The sequence below is a fragment of the Triticum urartu genome, chromosome 4A (genome assembly GCF_056163025.1).
Source record: "Triticum urartu cultivar PI428250 chromosome 4A, HENAU_Tu73, whole genome shotgun sequence".
NCBI lineage: Eukaryota > Viridiplantae > Streptophyta > Magnoliopsida > Poales > Poaceae > Triticum > Triticum urartu.
The window spans coordinates 569,075,810-569,098,997 of NC_141876.1; the positions used below are offsets into that span (position 1 = coordinate 569,075,810).

The window sequence follows — 23,188 nt, forward strand, 5'->3', positions numbered from 1 at the left end:
GATGCAGCAGCGAACGCAGGAAATCTGGTGCAATCTCCTTCGGGATCCGTGCGCCCACCTGCGTCAGAATTGACAGCATCCGCCTCGGGATCCTCCCCGTGCCAGGCAGATCGCCTTGTCCCTCCGCACCAACCCGACCTCGCCATGTCGTCATGCGCTGCAGCATCGGACCCCGTGGGCTCGGCGCACCAATCAGCGGCCCGGGCTCTGTCGCCTGCGCGCTATGCGCCCACCCCATGGGTCTTCACCAGGCGGGCCCCGCGCTCCACCACGGTCGCGCCAGGCGGGCTCGACGCGCGCCCCGAACCGGATGAAGCTGGCTCGCCCGGATCCTCTGTGGCGGTTCCCTTCACTTCTGCGCCTGCGCCCACCACAGACGATCCCGGCAGCCCTGACGCGCCTGCCGCCTCAGGATCGGCTGGATCTGCTGGCGCGATCCCTGCCACTCCTGACGGATCTTCTACGCCTGATCCTGAGCCGTCCGCCGTGCCTCGCACCCGCCTTCGTACATGCACACTTGCACCTGTTAATTATAAAACCAAATATGGTTTAATTGCTTCTGATGTTGTTACAGGGGAACCACGCACTGTTTCTGAGGCTCTTGCTGATCCAAAGTGGAAACTTGCCATGCGTGAGGAGTTTGGAGCACTTCAGAAAAATCTTACTTGGCATCTGGTTCCTTTCCGTCCAGGTACAAATCTAATTGATTGTAAGTGGGTTTTTCGCATCAAGCGACGGTCAGATGGTTCCATAGATCGCTACAAAGCTCGTCTCGTTGCCAAAGGATTCAAGCAAAGGTACGGCCTTGACTATGAGGACACATTTAGTCCAGTTGTTAAAGCCGTCACTATTCGTCTTGTTTTATCCATGGCTGTCTCTCGAGGTTGGTGCCTTCGTCAGCTAGATGTACAGAACGCATTCCTGCATGGTGTTCTAGAAGAGTTAGTTTACATGAAGCAACCTCCTGGGTTTGTTGATCCTGATAAACCATTTCATATCTGTAAACTGGATAAATCGCTCTATGGACTGAAGCAAGCTTCAAGGGCATGGTATTCTCGTCTCAGCTCCAAACTGCACACCCTTGGATTTGTTCCCTCCAAGTCTGACACTTCATTATTTATTTACAACAAATCCAACACTGTTATCTTCGTGCTTATTTATGTTGATGACATCATTGTCACTAGTTCATCTAATAAGGCAGTAACAACTCTCCTGAAAGACTTGCAGTCAGATTTTGCTCTCAAAGATCTCGGCGACCTGCACTTCTTCCTTGGCATTGAGGTCAGGAGGAATCAGGAAGGTGGCCTTCATCTTTCTCAAGAAAAGTATGCCACTGATCTTCTGAGCAAGGCAGGGTTGCAGGGCTGTAAACCATCACCAACACCACTCTCCAGTTCAGAACAGTTGTCTCTTGCAGAGGGTGTTCCTTTGAGTCCAGAGGATGGCACCAAATACAGGAGTTTGGTAGGAGCACTTCAGTACTTGACACTCACCAGGCCTGACATTTCTTTTGCAGTGAATAAAGTATGTCAATTCCTTCATGCACCTACTTCTACTCATTGGACTGCAGCCAAACGTATACTCAGATATGTGAAGAACACATTGAGTGTTGGGTTGACCTTCACCAAGTCAAACTCCACTCTGGTTAGTGCTTTCTCCGACTCTGATTGGGCAGGCTATCTGGATGACAGGAGGTCTACAGGTGGATTTGCAGTCTTCTTTGGGCCCAACTTAATTTCTTGGTGTGCAAAGAAACAGGCCACTGTATCAAGGTCAAGTACTGAGGCAGAATATAAAGCACTGGCAAATGCTACAGCTGAAATAATATGGGTTAAAGCTCTGCTTAGAGAACTTGGCATATGTTATACACAAACTCCATGTCTCTGGTGTGATAATATTGGTGCAACATATCTTTCTGCTAACCCTGTCTTTCATGCAAGAACCAAACATATTGAGATTGACTATCATTTTATGAGAGAGAGGGTTGCTAGCAAGGAGTTGGAAATTCGGTTCATTCCCTCAAAGGATCAAGTTGCGGATGGTTTCACAAAAGCTTTGCCCACAAGATCATTTGAAGAATTTAAGCGTAATCTAAACTTGAGAAGCTCAGATTAAGGGAGGATGTTAAACATATATATGTACAGGTTTGGCGTGTCCCTTTGTAACACGCCTTGAGGCTCACGGCTTGGTAGTTAGGAGATTTATTCTGTCTGTGTTTATCTCTCTTAGCTCCTAAATCCCTCCTATAATATCGCTTGATGGTTAGCCTCGACGCTGCCATCTCCTGTACCGATCCCCTCAATCAATATATAAACCGCGGGTCTCCATGTATGGAGATTGAGACGCTTACCCATAGGTTTCTACAGCATTATGTACCATGTATGGGGTCTGAATTGTGTTGGCAATGAACTCAACTTGCAGGTAAAACAATGCCAAAGTATGAAGACCGTGGCAACTTGGATGGTATTTAACTTTTTCTTTCCTGCGAGGGACAACTTGCATATATTTGCATTAGCGTGTCCTTCCACCTATGACTCTCTTTGCTTTAGAATCCTGCAAATTAAGTGAAATTGGATTGCCCATATCGCGACAAGAATTATAATAGCTAGATGTGTAAATTGCAGCCTAAAATAAAGAGTAGGAGTACAATTCAGCAGCTCATGAAAACCACCGGTAGCCCTTAGGCTCCCACCGGATTGCGAGGCGGTTTTCGCATCAGTTGGATAACTACTCCGGGAAAATCATGGCTTGAGGATACAAAATTGTTTGCAAATTATGGCACGGCATGTGTTTTCTGAACTTACATGTGTGATACTTGGCGCATCCCCATAAACGATTTAATTTTTCTGTGACATTTAGGCATACTAGCATGAGGTCCCTGCATTGCTCCGGCTAAAATTAAATAAACATATTACCTGTAGTTCCTCTTTATCTTTGCATAAAGAAATATCATTCTGTCATTTGTGCTAGATCGAATCATTTATGATATAGTTTGTGGCAGACCAAACCATACATACCCAGTATTATTCCTATCTTATGCGAGATCCGACGGGTGTTAGGACCACATCCACATATTGACATCTTTGTACTCCCTCCATCCGAAAAAGTTTGTTCTTCAAATGGATGTATCTAGCATCAAGTTGGTGATAGATACATCCATTTAAGGGACAAGTTTGGGACAAACTTTTTCGGACGGAGGGAGTAGTAGCTAAGGATCAATTGCACAATGCAGTGATCACATCTACAATTGTACAGTTTAACTGAATTCAGCGAATTGCCATCTTAATGCATAATCCAACTCAAAATGACAGGATAAGTAGGTGACGCATAGTCGCATACACACAAGATAAGAAGTGAAGAATATCTCTGCTGATGATGAACCTTTTGGTTTCAAAGGCGAAGGGGTGGCGGTTAGTTCTGTAGATTCCAGAGATATTTGTCTTAAATTGCGGGTGAGCCCCTACAAGAAAAAATCAGAGTCCAAAGACGAACGGACCACCACCACAGATTGACATCTTTTATGTAAAGATCAACTACACAATGTAGCGAATACATCCATAATTGTATAGCTTAAGTGCCTCTTTGATCCGCAGGATTTGTGGGGACAAAAACACAGGAATGAAGTGATATGTCATCTTTAGTACCGCATGATTAATGTGGGCATTTGACTGTGCGCAGAAAAAACGTATGATTCTTCGCATGAGGTTGGAGTAGATGGAAATTTTCCTATGAAAGCCAATACAAATGAATCCAATGGAAAAATTCCTATGGATTTTAATCATACTAATCACTGCCGAAATTCCTTAAGAATCCTTTGAAACAAAGAGCCTTTAATTGAATTAATAAATTTACAATCCAACTCAACATGACATGATGTGCGCGGGTGACACACGATAACCAGGTTTACAAACGTATTTGGCATTGACAACCGCAAGCACAAGCACAAGCACAATCATAGAAGGCACTGCCGACACGATCAATTCGTAAGACTATTGACCAACAGTAGGAAAGACTAGCACAAATGATGGCAGAGTACAATACAGTTTGATACAGGCGGCCAGCAGTACATCCGCACATACAGTCCGACGAATCTGCATTCATCAAGGAAGCAATCATGCAGTAGCCATGCATCGACGATTCTGTTTCTTGGCCAGGAACGAAGGAAGGGCGCAGCCGAGCTATTTTTTTTTAAATAATACACTTTTTTATGAATTTTCAGAAATATTACGCTGAATACAAATTTTCAAAAATAATACACTGTCGGTCCTCTGCTGGCCGACTGGGCCTAATCAGCCCACAGCAGGCCGACTGGCTACTGCATGAAACAGAATCTGGTCTCAGCAAGGTTCTGTGCACCATGGAACAAGATGCCAGATGGAGATTCTTACAACCGATCGGGCGCATCGCACGGAAACGTCAAAAAATGGCGCTGTCCATGGGGAACTCCTCGAAGCTCCAGAGGCTGACGCCCTCCATGCCAGTGTCCACGCCGAGGGCATCCTGGATGACGGCGTCCCCGGCGAAGAGGCTGTCGATGGATTCGTAGGTGTCCGAGCAGGGGAGCTGGAACAGCGTGAACGGATCGAACCCAAGCTCGTCGGCGAACCCCAGCATGGCGCAGCCGCCGCTCCGATCCGACGAATCCTCATCGACCATCGGCTTCTTCGCGCCAGTGACAGGCGGCAGCGCGGCGACGGCGGCGGTCAGGTCGACGAACGCGTCCGCATCAAAAAACTCCATCAGCTCAGGTTTGATCATCATAGCGTCCTGCTCCGCCTGTACTACGTGTGCGTGTGCAGCTGCGGTGGCAGAGTACGCCGTCGTCCGCACAGGCGGGCACTGCGGTTTCTGCGCAGTTCTCCGGCTGGCGCGGCGCGAGCGCGCCCCGGCCCTCGCCGCGTCGGGGAAGTTGACCTTGGCCTTGATGCCACGGAGGCGGCGGGCGGCGACGTCGTAGGTCCGGGCGGCGTCATCGGCCGTGTCGAACGTTCCGAGCCAGACGCGGGTGCCCTTGTGCGGGTCGCGGATCTCCGCCGCCCACTTGCCCCACGGCCGCTGCCGGATGCCGTGGAGGCGGCGGACGCTCTTCTTCCTGCTGGCCGCCTGCGCCGCGCGGCCATCATAGTAGGCTGCAAAGGAATCTAGGTAAGCAGCGTAACGATTGCAGCCATGAACCCCGTATACTCGCTGAAACCACGAGGGTTGCCCTACCCGTGGAGAAGGCGGGCTTGGATGCAAAAACGGCATGGTCGTCGCCGTCGTCCTCCGCCTGCAGGTCGACGTCGTCCTCGAAGTCCTCGAAGGCGGCCTCGAAGTCGTCGACATCGGGGGTGCTGCTGTGGTGCCTCTTGCTCATGCCGCCATTCTTGGGCGGACCCCGCCGGCGGCCACCTGCTTCGGGGCACGGCCCGCCGACGGCGGGATCAGCTGCGCTAGGATGGCGCCGCCGCACATCGTTCTCTCTTTGCTTTTTCCGTTGGGTTTTTCTTTCACGTGCTGTGTTGGTGGCCAGGTCGCCTACTTATAAGGCTGGTCATAATGGGGAGAAAGTTAGAATAACATCACACACTTCAATACAATTTTACTTATGTGACACATATTTAATGAAGAGAGAGGTGCTTGTGGTAACTAGCTAAGTTACCGGAACATCATACACTTCAAAAAATAATGAGTCTATATATAACCTAATAAATACATTGTTGCATGCCACTACATAAATGTTCCTACCCACTATGAAGGTAGTAACATAGTCTAGGAAAGTGTGTAAGTTACTAGCTTATCTTCTTGCCCATTATGACCAGCCTAACCGAGCTAGCCGACAATCTGGTTGGCACAGAACAGGTACATCGGACCACGTCCTCAACAGCTTACGTGGCGTGGCAGCAACACAGTGGCAGGGCAGATCTACGTGGCAACTGTCAAGGAACCACAGGGCAAGCACTTTTTCTTGCCGGATTCTATACACAATGCCAGCCTCAAGAATCTTTTTTTTTTTGCAGCAAGCCAGCCTCAAGAATCTAATTATTCTCTCTCTAAAGAAAGTAATGTTATCGTGGCTGCAACCTGCAAATGAACATCCCTCTGGCTCTAGCATCGCCTTGTCCGGAAAATATCCCTTGGAACCTGGGTGTAGATTAACCTGATATGAAAAAAAATAGCAAATGAGGGAAAAAGATCAAATCATTCTGAAACTTTTTCAGAACAAACTTGACCTCCTAAAGTATGAATTTTGATTTTGCTAACCACATGTCCCATGCGGTAACCTCCTAAAGTACTCGCATAAAAAGTTCCACGAATGAAGAACTCCCATTGACTTCAAGGAAAAGAAAAATATTTTTTGTAGGACAAAAAAGTGAATAGTGACTCTTATATGGTACTGATTTTGGTTTTCGTCGCCCACAATACATGGAAGTTATTGATCCGCAAAAATTGTATACCAGTGTAACACTTGATCATGCTTGTTTCTAAACATTTCATTAAGGAATTTTTTACCTTTTTTTACAATTATTGTTTCTTTTTAACTTGGGTTCATCTACACCTAAAGGTTCCAAACGTCTACCTCCCTCACAGTGCCATGTACTCACTCCACGCAATTTGGGGCATGAATTGCTTAACTTTTCGAGATTCATGAACTTGCTGGCCACTTGGCTTGGATGCTCTAGTGAGGGCATCTCTAACGCGGTCCCTCAAAGTGTCGGTAAAAGTCAAGACTACAAAATCTAGACACGTTTTCCCACCCAACATTGTCCCCTAAATGTCCATGGACCAGTCCACATGTCCATTTTTCTCCAAACCGGAAGCAAATTTGCGGGAGCTTTGTGGGAGTCCGGACACCCATGCGAAGATCCGGCTTGACCCACCGTAGTTGGACCACATGTCCCCACAGCCCATGTGCTTTGTTCTATCTAGGTCTGTCTAGCACACCCCTATTGTTTGGATTTGATGTCTATTTGAGGGATAGATTGGCTAGTTGGCTCCTCTATCATATCCGCGGACGCGTCCGAACACGATCCACGGACAAATATCGTGTCCATTTTAAGGGTCTGCACTGAAGATGCCCTGAACGAGCATAGATCCAATGAAAGGCTAACCACTTGTATTACAAAAACTTTCAGCAAAAAATAGGTGGGCCTAATTGATATCACTGATTGATTACTTGAGCAATGACGTCACACCATCTGAAACATCAATAATCAAGTATTACTTTCAATGGGCACCCTAGATAAACTTAGTTCAAGGACATCGGGGTAGATGAACAACAACTAAAAGAACTACGTACTGGAAAAGATGAACCGGTTGGCTAAAGAATTCAATGATATCCACCTAGTGACTTTAATATGTCTAAGCATGCTTCTCGTTCACAACACACTTTTTCCGCCTCTCTAATCATGGATGGGGTGCTTAACAACAACGACAATATCATAACTCTTGGTTTTTACTATCTGTAAATATTCTCTTGATCTAGTGAAGATTGACCTCGTCCGTAAAATGTGTCAAACATTAATCAACTAACTCATTCATTTGCATGTGACTTTTTTTAGAGATGATGACTTTAGCATGCACATACACGCATAACAGGGACATCGTCTCACATTGAAAAATAAACCGCATCAAACATAAGGTGTGATCGGCTTGGGTTCCAACCTCCCTCCTAACCATTCAAACGATGGTATGTTCTATGCTTGAGGTATCTAACATATGAAATCCCACTTCCACTTGAAATTTAATCGAGGATGTGAGAAGTCAAGCTACATAGTTCTCTAACGAAATCAACTTAGGACACGATTTTGTGCCCTTTTACTGCAAGGTTCGTTTTATATCATGCCATTATGGGTGAAAGTTCATCATGGCAGTTTTAAAGCTTTCACCAAAGTATATGTTTTCTTAAGCTTTCCCTTTTAAAAAAATTAGCCATCCAATTAACATGGCTAGGGTTTTGCCAGATATGTTTGCAAAACTGACATATATGTATGTTAGTAAAATGGGTGTTTATTTGTAGCTAGTTACTTTTGTGTAAACGATAGTTAATTTTTTTAAGTATTTACATTACATATTTGGTGATCAACAAGAGCATCATCAGCATGTCATTAGTTAGCACAGTTTTGTACTTTATTCCATGGCAGCGTCACTACTGCGATAGCAATCAAACATTCACTCCCAGAATATTTGATCGAGGGCTAAAACATACTACTGTGAACAATGTCGACTTGGATATAAGAGCTCCATGAAACCGCTATGGTGAACAGTGTTGACCCGAATATAAAGAGCCCGGTGAAACCGCCGTAGTGAACAGTGTCGACCTGGAGATAGAAGAGAGCCCCGTGAAACGGACGCAATGGACAGTGTCGACTAGGAGATAAAGAGCCCCGTGAAACCGCCGCAATGAACAGTGTTGACTCGAAGATAAGAGCCCCATGAAACCACGGCAGGAAACCGCTCTCGGTCATCGGCGTGGATATCTCGGTTCCCGGGACGGAGGATAACCACAACCCAACAGTATATCCGTATATGCCTCTCTTACACTTAGCCATTTATGCAACTTGCATAATATTTTTTCTGAAAAGAAGGATTGCAAGGTTGGAACCGGAGCAGGTTGGCAGGATTAAAATTTTCTTTTTCTTGAGAAAGACGGGAGTAATTAAACATGGTCAAGTGGCCAAGTTACAAGTGCATGCGATGCGAGGCAACCGTCCCGACCGGTCTTCAGACGGGGGAGCTGCGTCCCGTGACTCCTGGATTGCAAGTTGCAAGGGTCTCTTTTGCTAGTTGCAAGGATTGTTTGGTACGTGGAAAATGACCTGCAGGGTGCATGCATGTACCTGTGTTGAATGTTGACAGGTAGCTAGCTATCTGCTGGCCAGGAATCGGCAGCATAACGGGCGTGTGGCCAACACGCTCCGTGCTCACCCGCAAAAATAAAATAAAATTAATCAAGCACTCTGTGCTGGTACAGAACGACTCCTTGTTTTTTTAGTTGGAAATTGTTTCATTTTTATTCAAATCACTGCGGACACCGAAGCTACCACAGAATCAATACACTCCGGTGGCACATGGAACCAAGTCTTACAAAGTTTCTTGATGCAACCTTCTCTAGCTAAATTGTGTGTTGCGCCATTCGCAGCGCGACACACGTAACCCATCTTAAACTCGTCGAGTGAAGTAGAGTTTTGATCTCCTGAACCACATGCCCGTATGCCTACTGATCCTTATTGTGATCAGTTGATTCGCGCATCACCGTCCGAACAGGTATCTCAAGATATGTCTCCTCACATTGATCTCCATGGCCAGCTTGATAGCAGGTCAACAGGTGAGCAATTCCGCAAGCTTCGGATTGGCAACCAAAGAGAAAAAATGGCAATGCTCTTTGTGGTCCGTGAGAATTGTGCCTCCGCCACCAAAATCCAACGTTTTAGGCATGGCTCCATCACAATTTGCTTTCACCCAGCCAAGAGCAGGCCGCTCCCAACGCTGTGTTGAAGAGCTCGGCAGCGCACCCGCCGGTTGTTTCTTGATGCTTTTTCACTCCTCAGTCACCCTCATTATTCTCTCTCCAATACTCCTCTGGTCCTTTTTATTTTACTTGGAAATTGTTTCATTTCACATACTCCCAGCGATCCACAATTCATAGAGCCCCTTGAGCACCACAGTTCTCTCATCGGCATGCGCCTACGTGAACCACTGGAGCAACCACCCTCGAATGATGCAATGCGGATCCACGTCCGCATGAAGCTCCACCAGCGGTGTAGAAACATTCTACTTTAACTCCTTCCAAAATATGTACTCCCTTCGTCCCATAATATAAGAGTGTTTTTAGTTGAAAATGTGAATAGCCCCAAACGTGTGCATAATCAAGTCTTCCCGTCCATATGCTGAAAAAACACTCCCTATTTAATCATTGTGTGCAGCAGTTCTGATCCTACAACTATCCCTTACGGATCGGCTTAGCTGTGAAACACCACCATTGTGGCAATCACGTACAGACTTACAAGATCCATTATTTTTTTGGATCCCAATACCGGCTGACCAACGCCATGGGCGCGCGGGGGGGGGGGGGGGATTCACTCGAAAACCACCTAGCGTGAACCCCACGTCAGCCAGACCCTCTATTAGGCCTCTCGGCCCAACACCTTTCAATTTTACATAGACAAAAAAATTAAAGAGTAAAAAAAGGTTTGGCATGATGTAGATAAAATATACATTATTAAAAATTTGTCTATATATTGAGTTATTTTTGCCCGTTTTTAGGATATAGGTTTTTTTAAAATCTTCTTAAAAGCACAAACAAAAATTGCCATGATATATAGCAGAGAAATGACGATTGCTAAAGTAAAAAAAATAGTCGCATGGCAAAATTGAAGGTGCTACCTACAATTTAAATTGAAAATGCCAAAGTATAAAATTTTAAATTGCCGTTCTACATATAACAAAAATTTCATGGTCTAACTGATAAAATCACCATGGTCTAATTAATAAAACTGCTATGGTCTAACTGGAAAATTTTACATGATCAAATTGAAAAAAATTGTCACCGTCTAATGAAAAAATTGCCATGGTGTAAATAGTAAAATTGCCATGCTACCAACACAAACTACCATCGACTAAATAATAAAATTAACATGATATCTACAAAACAACTACCATGGTGTATTTAATAAAACCTCGTCATGGGCTTATTAAAAAAATGCCCTGGTCCAAGTAAATGAAATTTTCATGCTACCTATAATAAAATTGCACACGGCAAGTTTGCAAAAAAAACTCGTCTAAAAATTATGTCAAAATTAAAAAAAAAGTGTTCTCTAAAAGAAGCAACTTTTGGAACTTGCAAGTACACATGGCAAAATTTAGGGAGTTTTGCTCTTTCAATGGCAGATTTTTTGGGGATTTTGGATTTTTCTTTGTCCTAATTTTTTGAAATGAAAAATCAAATTCAGGTCATTTTAGCTTCAAAGTATATATAGAAAGTGTTACCACATGTTTTCACAAAACCGCTTCTAGTCCAAAGTGGTAAGCGCCTGTCATTCCTTCAGGAGGCCGGGAGTTCTAGCACCCTGCCCCGGCGCACCTCTGATATATTTTGTGTGGAAGAAAAAAAAGGGGGGCATTCGCCAGGAAGCTAGTTAGAGCAATTAATTCGGAAAACCTTACGTGGCACCAGTCTTGCACTGTGATTTGTGCCAGGAGATTGAATGGTAACTGATGCGTTCGCTGCGAATGACTAGAAATCCAATGTTTGCCGGATAGCATTTTTGTCCTTTTTAGCAGGTTAAATGTTATCCATCTCCATTAATTAGTTTCCAATTAACCACTGATGACATGACAAACTTCAATACATCTAAAGCCAACCGCACTAAAACAGATCGGTACAAACGGGACCAAGCTCAGTCTCTCCAACGACACGATGAGGGCAACAAAAAACATGTCAGCCACACCCACACAAACTAATACGAGGACCAATTTGTTGCAATTTTTTCTTGGCTTCTGCTTCATAACAGTATTTGGAACATTGGTCATCTTTAGTGTGGGCGCTGGCTGATTAATGTGGTTTGCCTCTTGTGCTCACACGCCCCAGAATCTGTCCAACACATATCTCTTTCCCGTCGGTTGGTATTCTTTGCGTGTGTGATCTACTACTAAAGCATGAATTGGTTGTGTCATGTGTCCAGCCTCATCTTTGGATCGCAGTACCTTTGGTTCATGATTGGTGGACCTGGATGATCAGCAACCTAGTACTCGATCGTATGGCCATGGCCTCCATTCTTATGCTCATTACTTCAGAACTTCGGAAGGAGCTAGGACTTTAAAAAGCAAATGTATGTCATGGACTGGCCTCATCTGGCAACCATTTATACATCGAGTATTTTGTTTATGCCCTTATCTTTTGGGGGTAGGCTGAGGCCAAAAACCTTTGGTTCTTGCATCTTAAAACTCTCCTTGCTTAATTAATCAGAAGGCAAACATTTTGCCTTCGCTAAAAAAACATGGAAACTCGCTCTGCAGAACTAGATGTCCTTCTACCATCATGGGAGAGAAAAAGTCGTGAGTCTTGTGAGAGGAGCACACCTAACACAATTCCATCGAGGTGAAAAGGTATCCACTCCACAAGACCTCGTGTCAATTATGACACACGGCTGATCAACAACGAGGAAAACCTCATCGCCGCACAACAGGTGAACACCCTCATTGCTACCCAAGTTCTAGGGCGGGCTGCTCCACTGCACCCTATGCAGTCCACTGACACTACCTTTGAGACCTCAATCAGAACATACCACCACTCACTCTTGAGCTACAGTGGTGCACAACCTCGAGCAATATAATTAAAACTATATTGTAGTGTAGAAGTTAAAGGGTTGGTTTTTTCGGGGCTTATGGGTGGCTGGATACAAGTAACTCATGCATAGTCAAAAAGGTTATACCATGATTCGAGTTATTTAAAAGAGCAACTAGAAAGTATTTTCAAGGGTATCTAGTGTACTAGATGAGTGATTATTATTTTTAATGTTAAGGAAAAGCCTGTTTTGTTTTTTACAACATTGAAATAGCATACATCTACCATGTTTTAAATTTTTTACTTCAAACATGATATGCATAGCGAGATGATTCTCGATTGATAGATTGCATGATATGTACTATATCAGAAAATTATCTGAATCATACTGACATTACTATTCAATGCATATTTGAAATATATGATATTCACCGAGTTTGTCGTCTGATAGACACCTCTAATTATTTTTCTAGATGTCAGTTGAATCATGTACATGCTGCCATGTGGGTGAGACGGGGACACCGCATCGGCTGCGGTGTCACCAGCGAGCCGAGCCAAAATAAGGCCGGAGATGGGGACATCGTAACTCCCCATATGGTTGTCGGCAGAGGAGGGTAAGGAGGTTGACGGGTTTCAGTGCAAAGGGTTCACCAGAGCCGGAGAAGAGGACATGGGTTAGAGGGGTGACTAGGGGCAAGGGCGAACCAGCAAAAGGCAATGCACGACCGCGTGATGCCAGTCACAAGTGGCGGTGACTGGTGCTTCGCTCGGCGTCAGAGAGGGTTCGTCGGAGGCGAGAGGAGGAAGACGAATGTGAAGAAGAAGAAAAAGTGCGGAGCTGCTCGGATGGAGAAGAGAAAAGCGACTTAAACAGATTATTTTTCTTTCATCAGCCTATGAATTTAATTTCGATTTAAATTTTTGTGGAATGAATGTATAGTTTTTTTGAGGGAATGAATGTATAGTCTTCATATAAGATCTTACTAATATAATATGGACTGAGACTCTCGGTTGACTGAGATTTAGCAATCTCAGAACAGCAAAGTTTTTACATCATCAACAGGGTGTTTTTTTATTTCTTTGATGAAAGAGATATCATCAACAAGGTGTGGGGGTATCCTAAAAAAAAACAAGGTGTGGGAGGGCGTCAAACACTTGCGAGTGTCCTATCCTATCCTGTTGTCTTTGATGATACTACAATACTGCTACTCTACTTGCACGCACGCGCTGTCCTCGGCGAGACAGTCATCGTCGCCAAAGCTCCAGAGCCCCAGCTGACTGCCGTCGATCTTCTCAGCATCGGCGCCGAACAGGCCATCCAGCCACTCGTACGAGCTGCTGTCCAAGAAACCGAGTTCGTCATCGAACATGAAAGGATCTAACAGTTGGTTGGCGGAGTCGTCGGACGCTGCTGGCAGAACCTCGTCGGCTTCGATCCGGGGCCGCTTCTTGGCGCTGCCCAGGTCGACGACGGACTGGCCGGACTCCACTTCAGCATGGACAGATTGCGCCGTGACCTCGTCGGACGCGGACATGCCCTGCCACGAGAAGTCCGGCAGGGCGCCGCTGGATTCGGAGCTTATCCCGCCGGCATCCGCTGCTCCGGCATCACCCTCTTCGTCGTCGTCGAGGTCAATAACAACGAACGGTGTCGGTTTCTCGGCTACGCGGCACTTGGGTGCGCTCGTGGACGAGGAGGGGAAGTTGAGCCTGGCGTTGGCGCCGCGGAAGCCGCGTGCGGCGTCGTCGTAGGCGTGCGCGGCGGCCTCGGCGGAGGGGAAGGTGCCGAGCCAGACCCGGACGCCCTTGACGGGGTCGCGGATCTCTGCCGCCCATTTGCCCCAAGGCCTGCGCCGGACGCCTCTGTACTTTGCCGGCCTACCGCCGCCGCGCCTCGCTGCCGGCTGCCCGCGGGCGCCAAACTCGAAGCCCGCGCACTGGCGCACCTCCTCCTCCTCCTCGGGGTCCTCGTCGAAGCGCTTGAAAGCAGCCTCGAAGTCGTCGACCCTCTGCCGCTTGGGCAAGAGGTGGACCGCCGTGACGCTCCTGGGCGGCGCGCTCGGCATGAGCTCGGCGAGGATGGCACCGCCGCACATCTTTGCTCACTTCTCGCTGTGTGTACGTGACTAAGGTATAGTACGTGCCTGCGTCCCTCTGCTTGTCGGTCGCTACCCTCTTTCTTACTTTGAGTGATGAACTCAGGGCAGGTTGATCAAGGTGGTGCGTGCTGTAGTGTTGCGTTTGGTCGTGGTCTCTGGGGGTAATATATAGACGGCGAGCCGCTTGGAGGGGCTGAGGGGGCGAAGTCTCCAAAATTCATGGCGGATAAGGACGTGCGGCGCGAAACGGCCATGAAGAGCCGATGCGTGCATCTAGTACAAGACGACAGCCCCACACTTGCGAGTGTCTTATCCTCTAGCTGCGGCCACCGGAGCGACGTCTCTTTCCCGAAACCCTGGCCTGCACAGGGTGCTAGTTTTGCCGTAAGACGGTATTGCCAAGTGGATGATTTAGTTAACCCACGATGCTTAAAGCTACTAAGGAGCATGTACTGCTTAAAAGTACTAAGTGCATGTACAGTGATTGGTAAGACAATCTTATCTTAAATTTTGCATGTAATTTAAAGATAACAATAAAAGCGTTCTATAATGAATTATCTTTTAGCCTTATATTTAATAACTAGCTATTTCTAAAAATATGGTGAGACATATTGTGCTAAAATGTTATCTCTTAAATAAGAGAAGATATTTTTTTTATGATTTCTCTCTCCTCCATCTCAGCGTTTAGCCTACGTGACACTCCTAAGATAGCACCGTTGTACATGTCCTAAGAGCATCTCTAGTAGCTTGTCTAAATTTGATGGTCTATATCTACATATACACAATGAAGTAAAAAGATTCTCTTTTAGGCAACCTAAGTTTTCCAGCGGATTGTCTATATACATGATGTCTATATTCTCTCTCATATACGTATTTTAATAGTACCTTATAGCAGCTATATTTTCTAAAAATCTTATGTTGGTCATTTTTTAGTTATTCTCATTTATTTATTTTCATCTGCAAGACATACAAAGGAGAAAATAAAACCAGCCGCGAAATTATTTTAGGTTCAGCACTAGCAACACCCTATATAATTTACGAGAAATAAACAATAGCAACAGGTTTAGCCCTGATGAGGCGGCGGTCCAGGCGCAACAGCCTCCGTGACCAGTGCCGGCGCGGCCGCCCCCCTGCCGACATCCTCCAATTGCTCCGAGTTGGTGCATGGACGAGCTCATGAGCCAACATTTTTGATTTGGAAATTGTGGCTTGGTTGTCCAAATGTGGACGACGGGTAGCTAGTTTGGACATTGTCTAAATTTTAAACGACGCAATAGACAAGCCACTAAAGACATTTTTTGACATGTGGTAGTCTAAATTTGGCATAGATCACCATTTGCACAAGCCACTAGATATCCTCTAAGCAAGCTTAATTCGTACTAGTATTGCCAAGTGGATGATTTAGTTAACTCACGATGCTTAAAACTACTAAGGGCATGCACAGTGATTGATAAGACAAATTTATCTTAAGTTTTGCATGTAATTTAGAGGTAACAATAAAAGCGTTCTATAATGATTATCTTTTAGCTTTATATTTAATAACTAGCTATTTTCTAAAAACATGATGAGACATATTGTGCTAAGAGGTCATCTCTTAAATAAAAAAAAGACAAATATTTTCTTATGCTTTCTCTCCCTTCCACCTCAGCGTTTAGCCTACGTTACACTTCTAAGATAGCACCGTTGTACATGCCCTAAGCAAGCTTAATTTGTACTGGTACGTACTACCAAAGGATGGCTAATGATAACTACTGTTCCTAATGACAACTTCATTTAGTTGAAAAGAAATTCCATATGTTTTGAGATGGGTCTGGGTCACTCTGGCAACGAAAATCCTACACCCACCAAGGCCTACGTACGTTTACAGATGCCTTCAAACTAATCTAAACATCCCCTATTTTCAGGAGGGGTGTGCCTTCACCCTCCCTCTTAATCCAATCAATTGCCAAGTCAGACCAGCCCGTTAGCTTCTTCAGGGCTGAGCATTACTTTGTTTGGTTACAAACCCTGCAAGTGAAACCGGCAAAAACATTCAAACACAATCGGGCACACATCATTCATTTGCACAAACATTTTACTTTTCATAACAGAGAGTCATTTAAGTGGTGGTTCAAAGTCACCATGTATATTTACACACTTCACAACTACTTCCTCCGTTCCTAAATATAAGTCTTTTTAGAGATTTCTCTAAGGACTACATACAGAGCAAAGTGAAGGAATCTACACTCTAAAGTGTGTCCATATGCATTCGAATGTAGTCCTAAATGAAATCTCTAAAAAGACTTACATTTAGGAACGGAGGGAGTATGTCGTTGTGCCAAGTAGTATACCCGTCCCGCGGGAGCTCCTATTCGACGCCAATTGCAGCAAACAGTCGGCCTCACGCATAGGAGCGTCCCCGACTGGGCCGGCCCATATACAGAGGAGAAATTCGCAAAAAAAAAAAATCACGGTTGCTAGGTTCGAATTCGCAAAGTCACAGTAACTAACACAGCTGCTAGCAATTATACCTTATGGCCCATGGCGAAAGAAGATGGCGTGAATAGTTTTACTATAACGCGATATTCACTCTAGCGTCCTATTTACTGAAGCGTACAGATTATTCAATTGTTTTTAGCCACTTTAAAAAACAAGAACAAAATTTTAAAAAATGTGAACAAAATTTGAAATTTTTAAATAGTTTTCTATTTACAGGAACAAAATTTAAAATTTTGTCCAATTTTGAAAAAAAACTAACATTGTTTGTAAAAGAAGATTTTTTTTAAAATTCGCATATTTTTGAAAAATTTCAAACATGGGGACAATTTTTAAAGTTTTGAACAAATTGATAAAAATGCAAAAAAAATCCTAAAGATTTTCGAAACATAAACATTTTTCTTAAGTTGTGAACAAAATTTCAAAATGAAAACTTTTTTGCAATTCCAGGATAATTTTTGAAATACAAACAGTTTAATGAAAATCATGAACAAATTATAAAAATGAGAACATTTTCTGAAATCCCGGTACATTTTATGAAATTGTGAACAAAATTTTAAACACAAATATGTTATGAAATCATGAACAGATTTGAAACAGAAATATTGTATGAAATCATGAAGAAATTTGAAACAGAAATTTTTTATGAAATCGTGCACAAATTTTGAAAACAAGAATATTTTTTGAAATCTCTAGACATTTTTTAAAACACAAACATTTTTTTAAATGATGGACAAAATTTTAAAACATGAACAATTTCTGAAACATGATTTTTAAAAAAAATTATGAACACATTTTGAAAGCAAGAACATTTTTTGCAATTCCTGAACATTCTTTGAAATACGAATATTTTCTAAAAATTGTGAATACAATTTTGAACATGAGAACATTTTTTAAAATTTGGAACAAAAATTTGAAAATTTCAAACTAAAGAAAAATTAAAGTAAAAAATAACAAAGATCGAAAATAATAAAGAAGAAAAAATAAAAGAAAAAGAAATAGCCATAGAAAAAAGAAAAGAAAATAGAAAAACCGCTCTATGAATCTTCTAGAAGGTTCCCAAAACCAATAAAAACCGTTGGGAACCTCTAGAAGATTCACAAAACCGAAATCTTCTACCTACTAGAAATGGGCCGGCCCAATCTCTCGCTCGGTCACCTCGTCTCTGCAATTGCTGGAGAGTTTGACGCAAAATGCGCCAAATAGAGAATTCCCCGTCTCGCCTCTTCATTTCCTGTCTCGTACATCTTTTTGTAAGTTTGTTGTTTGAAAGAACTTCTATTTTTTCTGAAAAGGAGAATTACCCTGGCCCCTGCATCAATCGATGTGCATAATCATCTTTATTATTATTTAATAGAGTCTGACAACACGAGTACATAGATCAAGCCGAAGCCTCCTATCCAGCAGACAAAGTCGCAATACCTATATTCTTGATATCGTGCCCGAACCGCATGAATGCACACTATCTAACCTAATGGCCTCATGCAGCTGTCCCGCATCGTGCCGAGAGCACCACCCTGTTTGATCGACCCGCAGGGCGCACCGCATGCACACGCTCTGGATCTACCGCCCCCATTTTTCGTCGTTCCATCTTCAGGAGCGATCAACACATACACCTTGCGAGGCTCTACTGCTTCTGTCGATGCCATCACAACGTCACACAGTGCCATCCTCCTGTATATATCCATCCACACTCGCCGCCGCCGAAACTCCATTGGGCCACACCGCTGAGACCTGCCATCGGCCTTGTAGTAGATGTAACACCGCTCTTCCTTTTGTCCACCTAGCCAACCGTTGCTCCAAAACGATGCCTTCATGAAGGAGAACGACATTGAAGACGCTGTCATCGTCCAATCCAGGAGACATAGTTCTAGGGTTTCCCCCGGAGCACCCCGAGCGTGGTGCCACAACCTAGCACGATGATGCCTTAAGAAGGAAACGATGTCACAGACGCCACCATCGTCCTCCATGATCGCAGTCAGCGCGATTTTCATCAGATGTCGTGTCACCCTGATCTCGCAGTTGGCTGAATCCATGCAGAGCCTCGCCGTGAAGACGAATGTCGCCGCCGGTACTCCGATAGGTAGCCTCCAGCCGACCCTCACCGGTCCCTCCACGCGTCGTCGGCTGTTCATGGCCACACTGCGACGGATCTGAACGGGACTCCAGATTCGCAGCCACCGTTGCCAGCGATCTCCAAGCCAAGCAGCCCACCATAGGGAAGCCACTCCGTCGTCCATGGAGCTCCGGTGGCCGTCGCATAGTAGGGGCGCCACCCTAAGAGCAACTCCAATGGGGCGACCCATTTCGTCCGCCGCCGTCCGTTTGGGTCGGCGCGGACAAAAAAGCCGGCCCAACGCGCCGACCCAAACGGACGCGCGTCCGCTTTCGTCCGCCTGCCGACCCATTCCCGATCCATTTTTTAGCCTGATTTGCGTCGGCGCGGACACAGAACGGACGCGCGCGCTCGCCCTCTTTCCTCACCGGACCCGCTGGTCGGTGGCACATTGGATTCACACCCTCGCCCGCCTGCTACGTCGCCGACGCCGCCGGCCATTTTTTCAGATAAAAACGGATACATATATAGTTCTAGCGTACACAAATAAAATAAAAGACCACTAGTCGTCGCTTTCTGACTCCGACACCGGAGGCGTCAGCATACGCCTCGTCTTTAAAGTCCCAACCCGCCGTTTCTCGTAGCTTCAGTTTCAATTGAGCTGCCTGCTTCCGCGAACACTTGTCCTTCCGATAGGCGGCTCACTCCCTCCTCCTCGCGTCCCTCTCCAACCTCCTTTGCTTGTAGAACTGGCGCTCGTCGACGATGTCCTGCGGGAAGCCTCCGCGCCACACCACCAAGGCTTCGACGTCCTTCTCCGCGATGGCGAAGCGACGCTGCCGCCTCGGGTGGACACGACGATCCTCGTCGGTGAAAAGCCATGGAAGAGGCGTCAGATCCTGCGCCCGCTGACTCGACACGTTGGGAAAATTCATATCCCGACGAGGCCTCAGGAGGCGCCACGCCGCCGCGTCGTGCGCGCGGGCCGCCTCCTCTGCGGTGTCGAAGGTGCCGAGGATGAGACGTTTCTCACGAAACCAGATCTCGGAGGAGAAGGCGCCGGAGCGGCGCTCGCGGACTCCGCAAAAATCCGAAGCGCCCAGGCAGCGGATCGACATGGTGGCGCAGAGACGGCGAGAGTGGGCGGCGGACAGAGTATGGAGGGAGCGTCTTCTTTATAACAAGCGCCGGCCGCGGCGCGCGCGCGAACCTTTGCCGCGCGCTGGAGCGTCAAAACCAGCGCGCTAGGCCGCTTTTCCCCACGTGTGCGAACCTTTCCTGCGCGCTGGAGCGCCAAAACCAAGGCGACGACATGATCTAAAACGCGCGCGTTCATGAAATGAACGGCCCGTTGGGCGCACTGCCGACCCAAAACTAAAAGAGGGCAGACAACGGGCGGGCGGCCGATTCAAACGGACAAAAGACGAACAAAAACGCCGTCCGTTTGGATCGGCCCGTTGAAGTTGCTCTAACTGCCGCCTCAGTTTTCCCACAAGAGGCACCCTTGCCACCTCACAAGGGATATCGTCGCGTCCACCCGTCCTGAAGCCTTTGGCGCCAGGCCCGCTGCCACCGCGGCCCTCGCCGGCGGCAGGAGCAGGCAAGATCGAGGGCTGGCGGCGCTAGGGTTTGAGGGCCCGGGGCTGTCCATGGTGGATAAGGACGTGACACGACCATGAAGAGCCGATGCGTTGCACCGGTGCCAAGACGACGGTCCCACACTTGTGAGTGCCCTAGTCCTATCCTGTAGTTGTGGCCACCGGCGCAACTTCCCTTTCCCGGTTCCATGCTTCGAACCTTCCAAGGCGATACCTGAACCCTGGGCTTGCACGGCGTGGAGGTTTCGCCGTAAGATGTATTGCCAACTGGACGATTTAGTTAACCAGCGGTGCTTAAAACCACTAGATTTTACTAATCCGTAGAACCACCAAAGGATGGTTAGCGACAGCTACTCTGCACGTCTACATGCTTGGAAAATTGCCAGGCTTAAACAATTCGTATAGGCACAATGGACTTGGCCCCGATCCTTTATCCGATCATATAATTTAACAAAGTCCCATGCGTCTCAGGTCATCATGCTAGCTACCTAATGGGGCTCGTATGTACGTACGTCCCTAGCGCATAGAAGAATACTTACTACTATAATTAGTCATGATCCACCAGCTAATCACCCTAGTAGTACCTATAAATTACAATGGACGCTAGTGCTAACCAGCTTTTGTCCGTTGATCACATAGGATAAGCCTCTTGACGGTCGACGGTGCCTACCAGGCGATACAAAACCACGGCTGGGAGAGCGGTACTGGTGTTGCAGAGACGACGTGGCGCGCAATCTAGGGAGCAGCTCAGCAGAAAAATTATGAAGCAGACAATCGTCCGCATATTCCTATGCTAGGGTTGATTTTTCGGTCATCACTATCTAAATCTAAAGTATACTAATTGCAGAGTTTAGCGGGACAAGTAAGCAGACAACCCAGTGAACCCCAACTGGCAATTACTTGATCTTTCCGTCCACATTTTGTTTATTGGGTGACATGGCATTGCCGAGCCAAATTACACTATCCCCTCCATTCCGAATTAATTGACACAATCTATACTACGCAAGTCCTATGCAAGTCCAAGTAATAGAGTCTAGATGTTGCGTCAATTAATTTGAATCGGAGAGAGTACTACTTCTTCTTCTTATATTTTCTTCTTCTTTTAATAACCCAACACAAGAAAAAAAATCCCGTAATTTCATTTCGTTAGTATTTTTAGGACACAAACTTATGTTTCTTTCGGGGGGAAAAAGGATGACCCCGCCTCTATATGGAGGGATGCATACAATCATTTTATTAATTATTCATCAATTTTATGAAATAATACAGTCTGAAACCATCATCTAGGCAACCTTTGTCGCTATTTTTATCAACTTGATTCTAATGCTGCCGCAATCCGACGTGAGAGAAATCCTCTTGAGTCTCCAAGTATGTGAACACTGTTTTCCGCTTTATTAGTCGGCAGTCGCTGTTAGGGTTGGAACGAACCAGAGGATCGACGTGCAGAATTATAATATGAGTAACTCAGCTTTGCATCATGCAAGCATGTTCCCTACGATGCCATTATTGTGACAAAATCCTTGTTTGTTTGAGGCGTCGTCGTCAGGCGTGATGCAACTTGCTTGCTGATGAGATGCTTCTGGCTTCTTCCGCGCTCCATCGAACAAGTTCACAGCATCCCCCGACGGCTTCCTAAAAGCTGGACAATATTATAGTACAGATCCTGCCATTCAGAAATGGCTTTTGCTCAATGCGCGTGTGTGTGGCCCTGCAAGGCCGGCAAGCGTACGTGTTCGGTCTTATCCTTGCTCTTTTCCTCCATGAATCTTGTGAACAATACTATATATGTCGCCGTTTCCAAGGTCTTGACTTTGCAAACCATAAGAAATGTCAGCTTTTTATTTCAAATCGCAAACCCTCTCTCGGAGCCCTTTTCTCCCACTTAGTCCTTCTCCTTCCATGGAACAGTGCTTGGGTGTCTTAAGGCATCTGCTTTTGTGCCTATGACATATGGGGCCAACAGGTGGCTGACCCACATGTCAGGGACCTAGAGCCATGTGTCTTTACGGCACTGAAGCTGCTTCCCTTCCATGTATATGCACCCACCAAGAAAGCCGTCGGAGCTCTGCTGCTCTATCTAGGCGCGTTGTACTTCGTTATCGTTGCACTTTCAGAACGGACACCAATCCCGGCAAGTGTTCCGTCAGCCAAAAGCCATTGGGATTTTAAAAAAAATCTCCTTGTTTAAACATAAAGCGAGCACGATTGCAGGGTACTCGGTGAGGGATGATTCATTATTGTGCAACGCGTGTTTGGCCACAAGTGCGGAGTTTGTAGACATGAAGCAAAAGGACACGGTATTTTGATAACATATGCATTCTTGATTTCATGAGCACAAGCAATACGTGCCACATAATTTGGAGGGATCCATGATCGCAATGTGAAGTCGCTATTCCATCAATGGTACACCATTTCAAACGCCATCATGAAGTATTGTAGTGCGATTGCACAGTGGAAAGAAGGTGGCCACCGGGCGTGTCAATCATGGAGACAGTAAGTTTTGCTTCCTGTTGCTCTATGTGTTGGTCAGTTTATTAATCAAATCAATGTTGTAACTTGATGATCATATCTTTGTATAGTCTGGACGCGCTACCACGCCGTACCAAAAGACGGAGGGCAAGCCCTTCACAGTGATGCACTGTTGGGTAAAGCTGAAGAGACACAACATAGGGGTGAACAACTTGTGTCCCTGAAG

At 45.8% G+C, this 23,188-nt stretch overlaps 3 protein-coding genes across 3 annotated transcripts; all 3 read right to left on the reverse strand.

Annotated features, from left to right (window-relative positions):
* Positions 1-3,809: 3,809 nt before the first annotated feature.
* On the reverse strand, positions 3,810-5,372 carry LOC125532317 (ethylene-responsive transcription factor 1). Its single transcript, XM_087518977.1, has 2 exons — positions 5,212-5,372; positions 3,810-5,129 (listed from the first exon to the last, which is right to left on the reverse strand). The coding sequence occupies exons 1-2, from the start codon at positions 5,354-5,356 to the stop codon at positions 4,417-4,419; spliced, it is 858 nt and encodes a 285-aa protein (XP_087375103.1). The 5' UTR covers positions 5,357-5,372; the 3' UTR covers positions 3,810-4,416.
* A 7,898-nt stretch (positions 5,373-13,270) lies between these two features.
* On the reverse strand, positions 13,271-14,518 carry LOC147976695 (uncharacterized). Its single transcript, XM_087518979.1, has one exon. It carries the CDS (start codon positions 14,359-14,361, stop codon positions 13,471-13,473), a length of 891 nt encoding a protein of 296 aa, XP_087375105.1. The 5' UTR covers positions 14,362-14,518; the 3' UTR covers positions 13,271-13,470.
* A 5,078-nt stretch (positions 14,519-19,596) lies between these two features.
* LOC147976696 (ethylene-responsive transcription factor ERF098-like) lies at positions 19,597-20,013 on the reverse strand. The gene has a single exon (XM_087520948.1). The coding sequence runs from the start codon at positions 20,011-20,013 to the stop codon at positions 19,597-19,599; it is 417 nt and encodes a 138-aa protein (XP_087377074.1).
* Positions 20,014-23,188: the final 3,175 nt, after the last annotated feature.

What these genes read in the sequence shown, in the direction of transcription:
- LOC147976696 (XM_087520948.1), bottom strand. Translation starts at nt 20,013, where the DNA reads ATGTCGATCCGCTGCCTGGGCGCTTCGGATTTTTGCGGAGTCCGCGAG.
- LOC147976695 (XM_087518979.1), bottom strand. Translation starts at nt 14,361, where the DNA reads ATGTGCGGCGGTGCCATCCTCGCCGAGCTCATGCCGAGCGCGCCGCCC.
- LOC125532317 (XM_087518977.1), bottom strand. Translation starts at nt 5,356, where the DNA reads ATGAGCAAGAGGCACCACAGCAGCACCCCCGATGTCGACGACTTCGAG. An exon ending in CAAGCCCGCCTTCTCCACGG is followed by an intron (nt 5,130 to 5,211) that starts GTAGGGCAACCC and finishes ATTCCTTTGCAG; the next exon opens with CCTACTATGATGGCCGCGCG.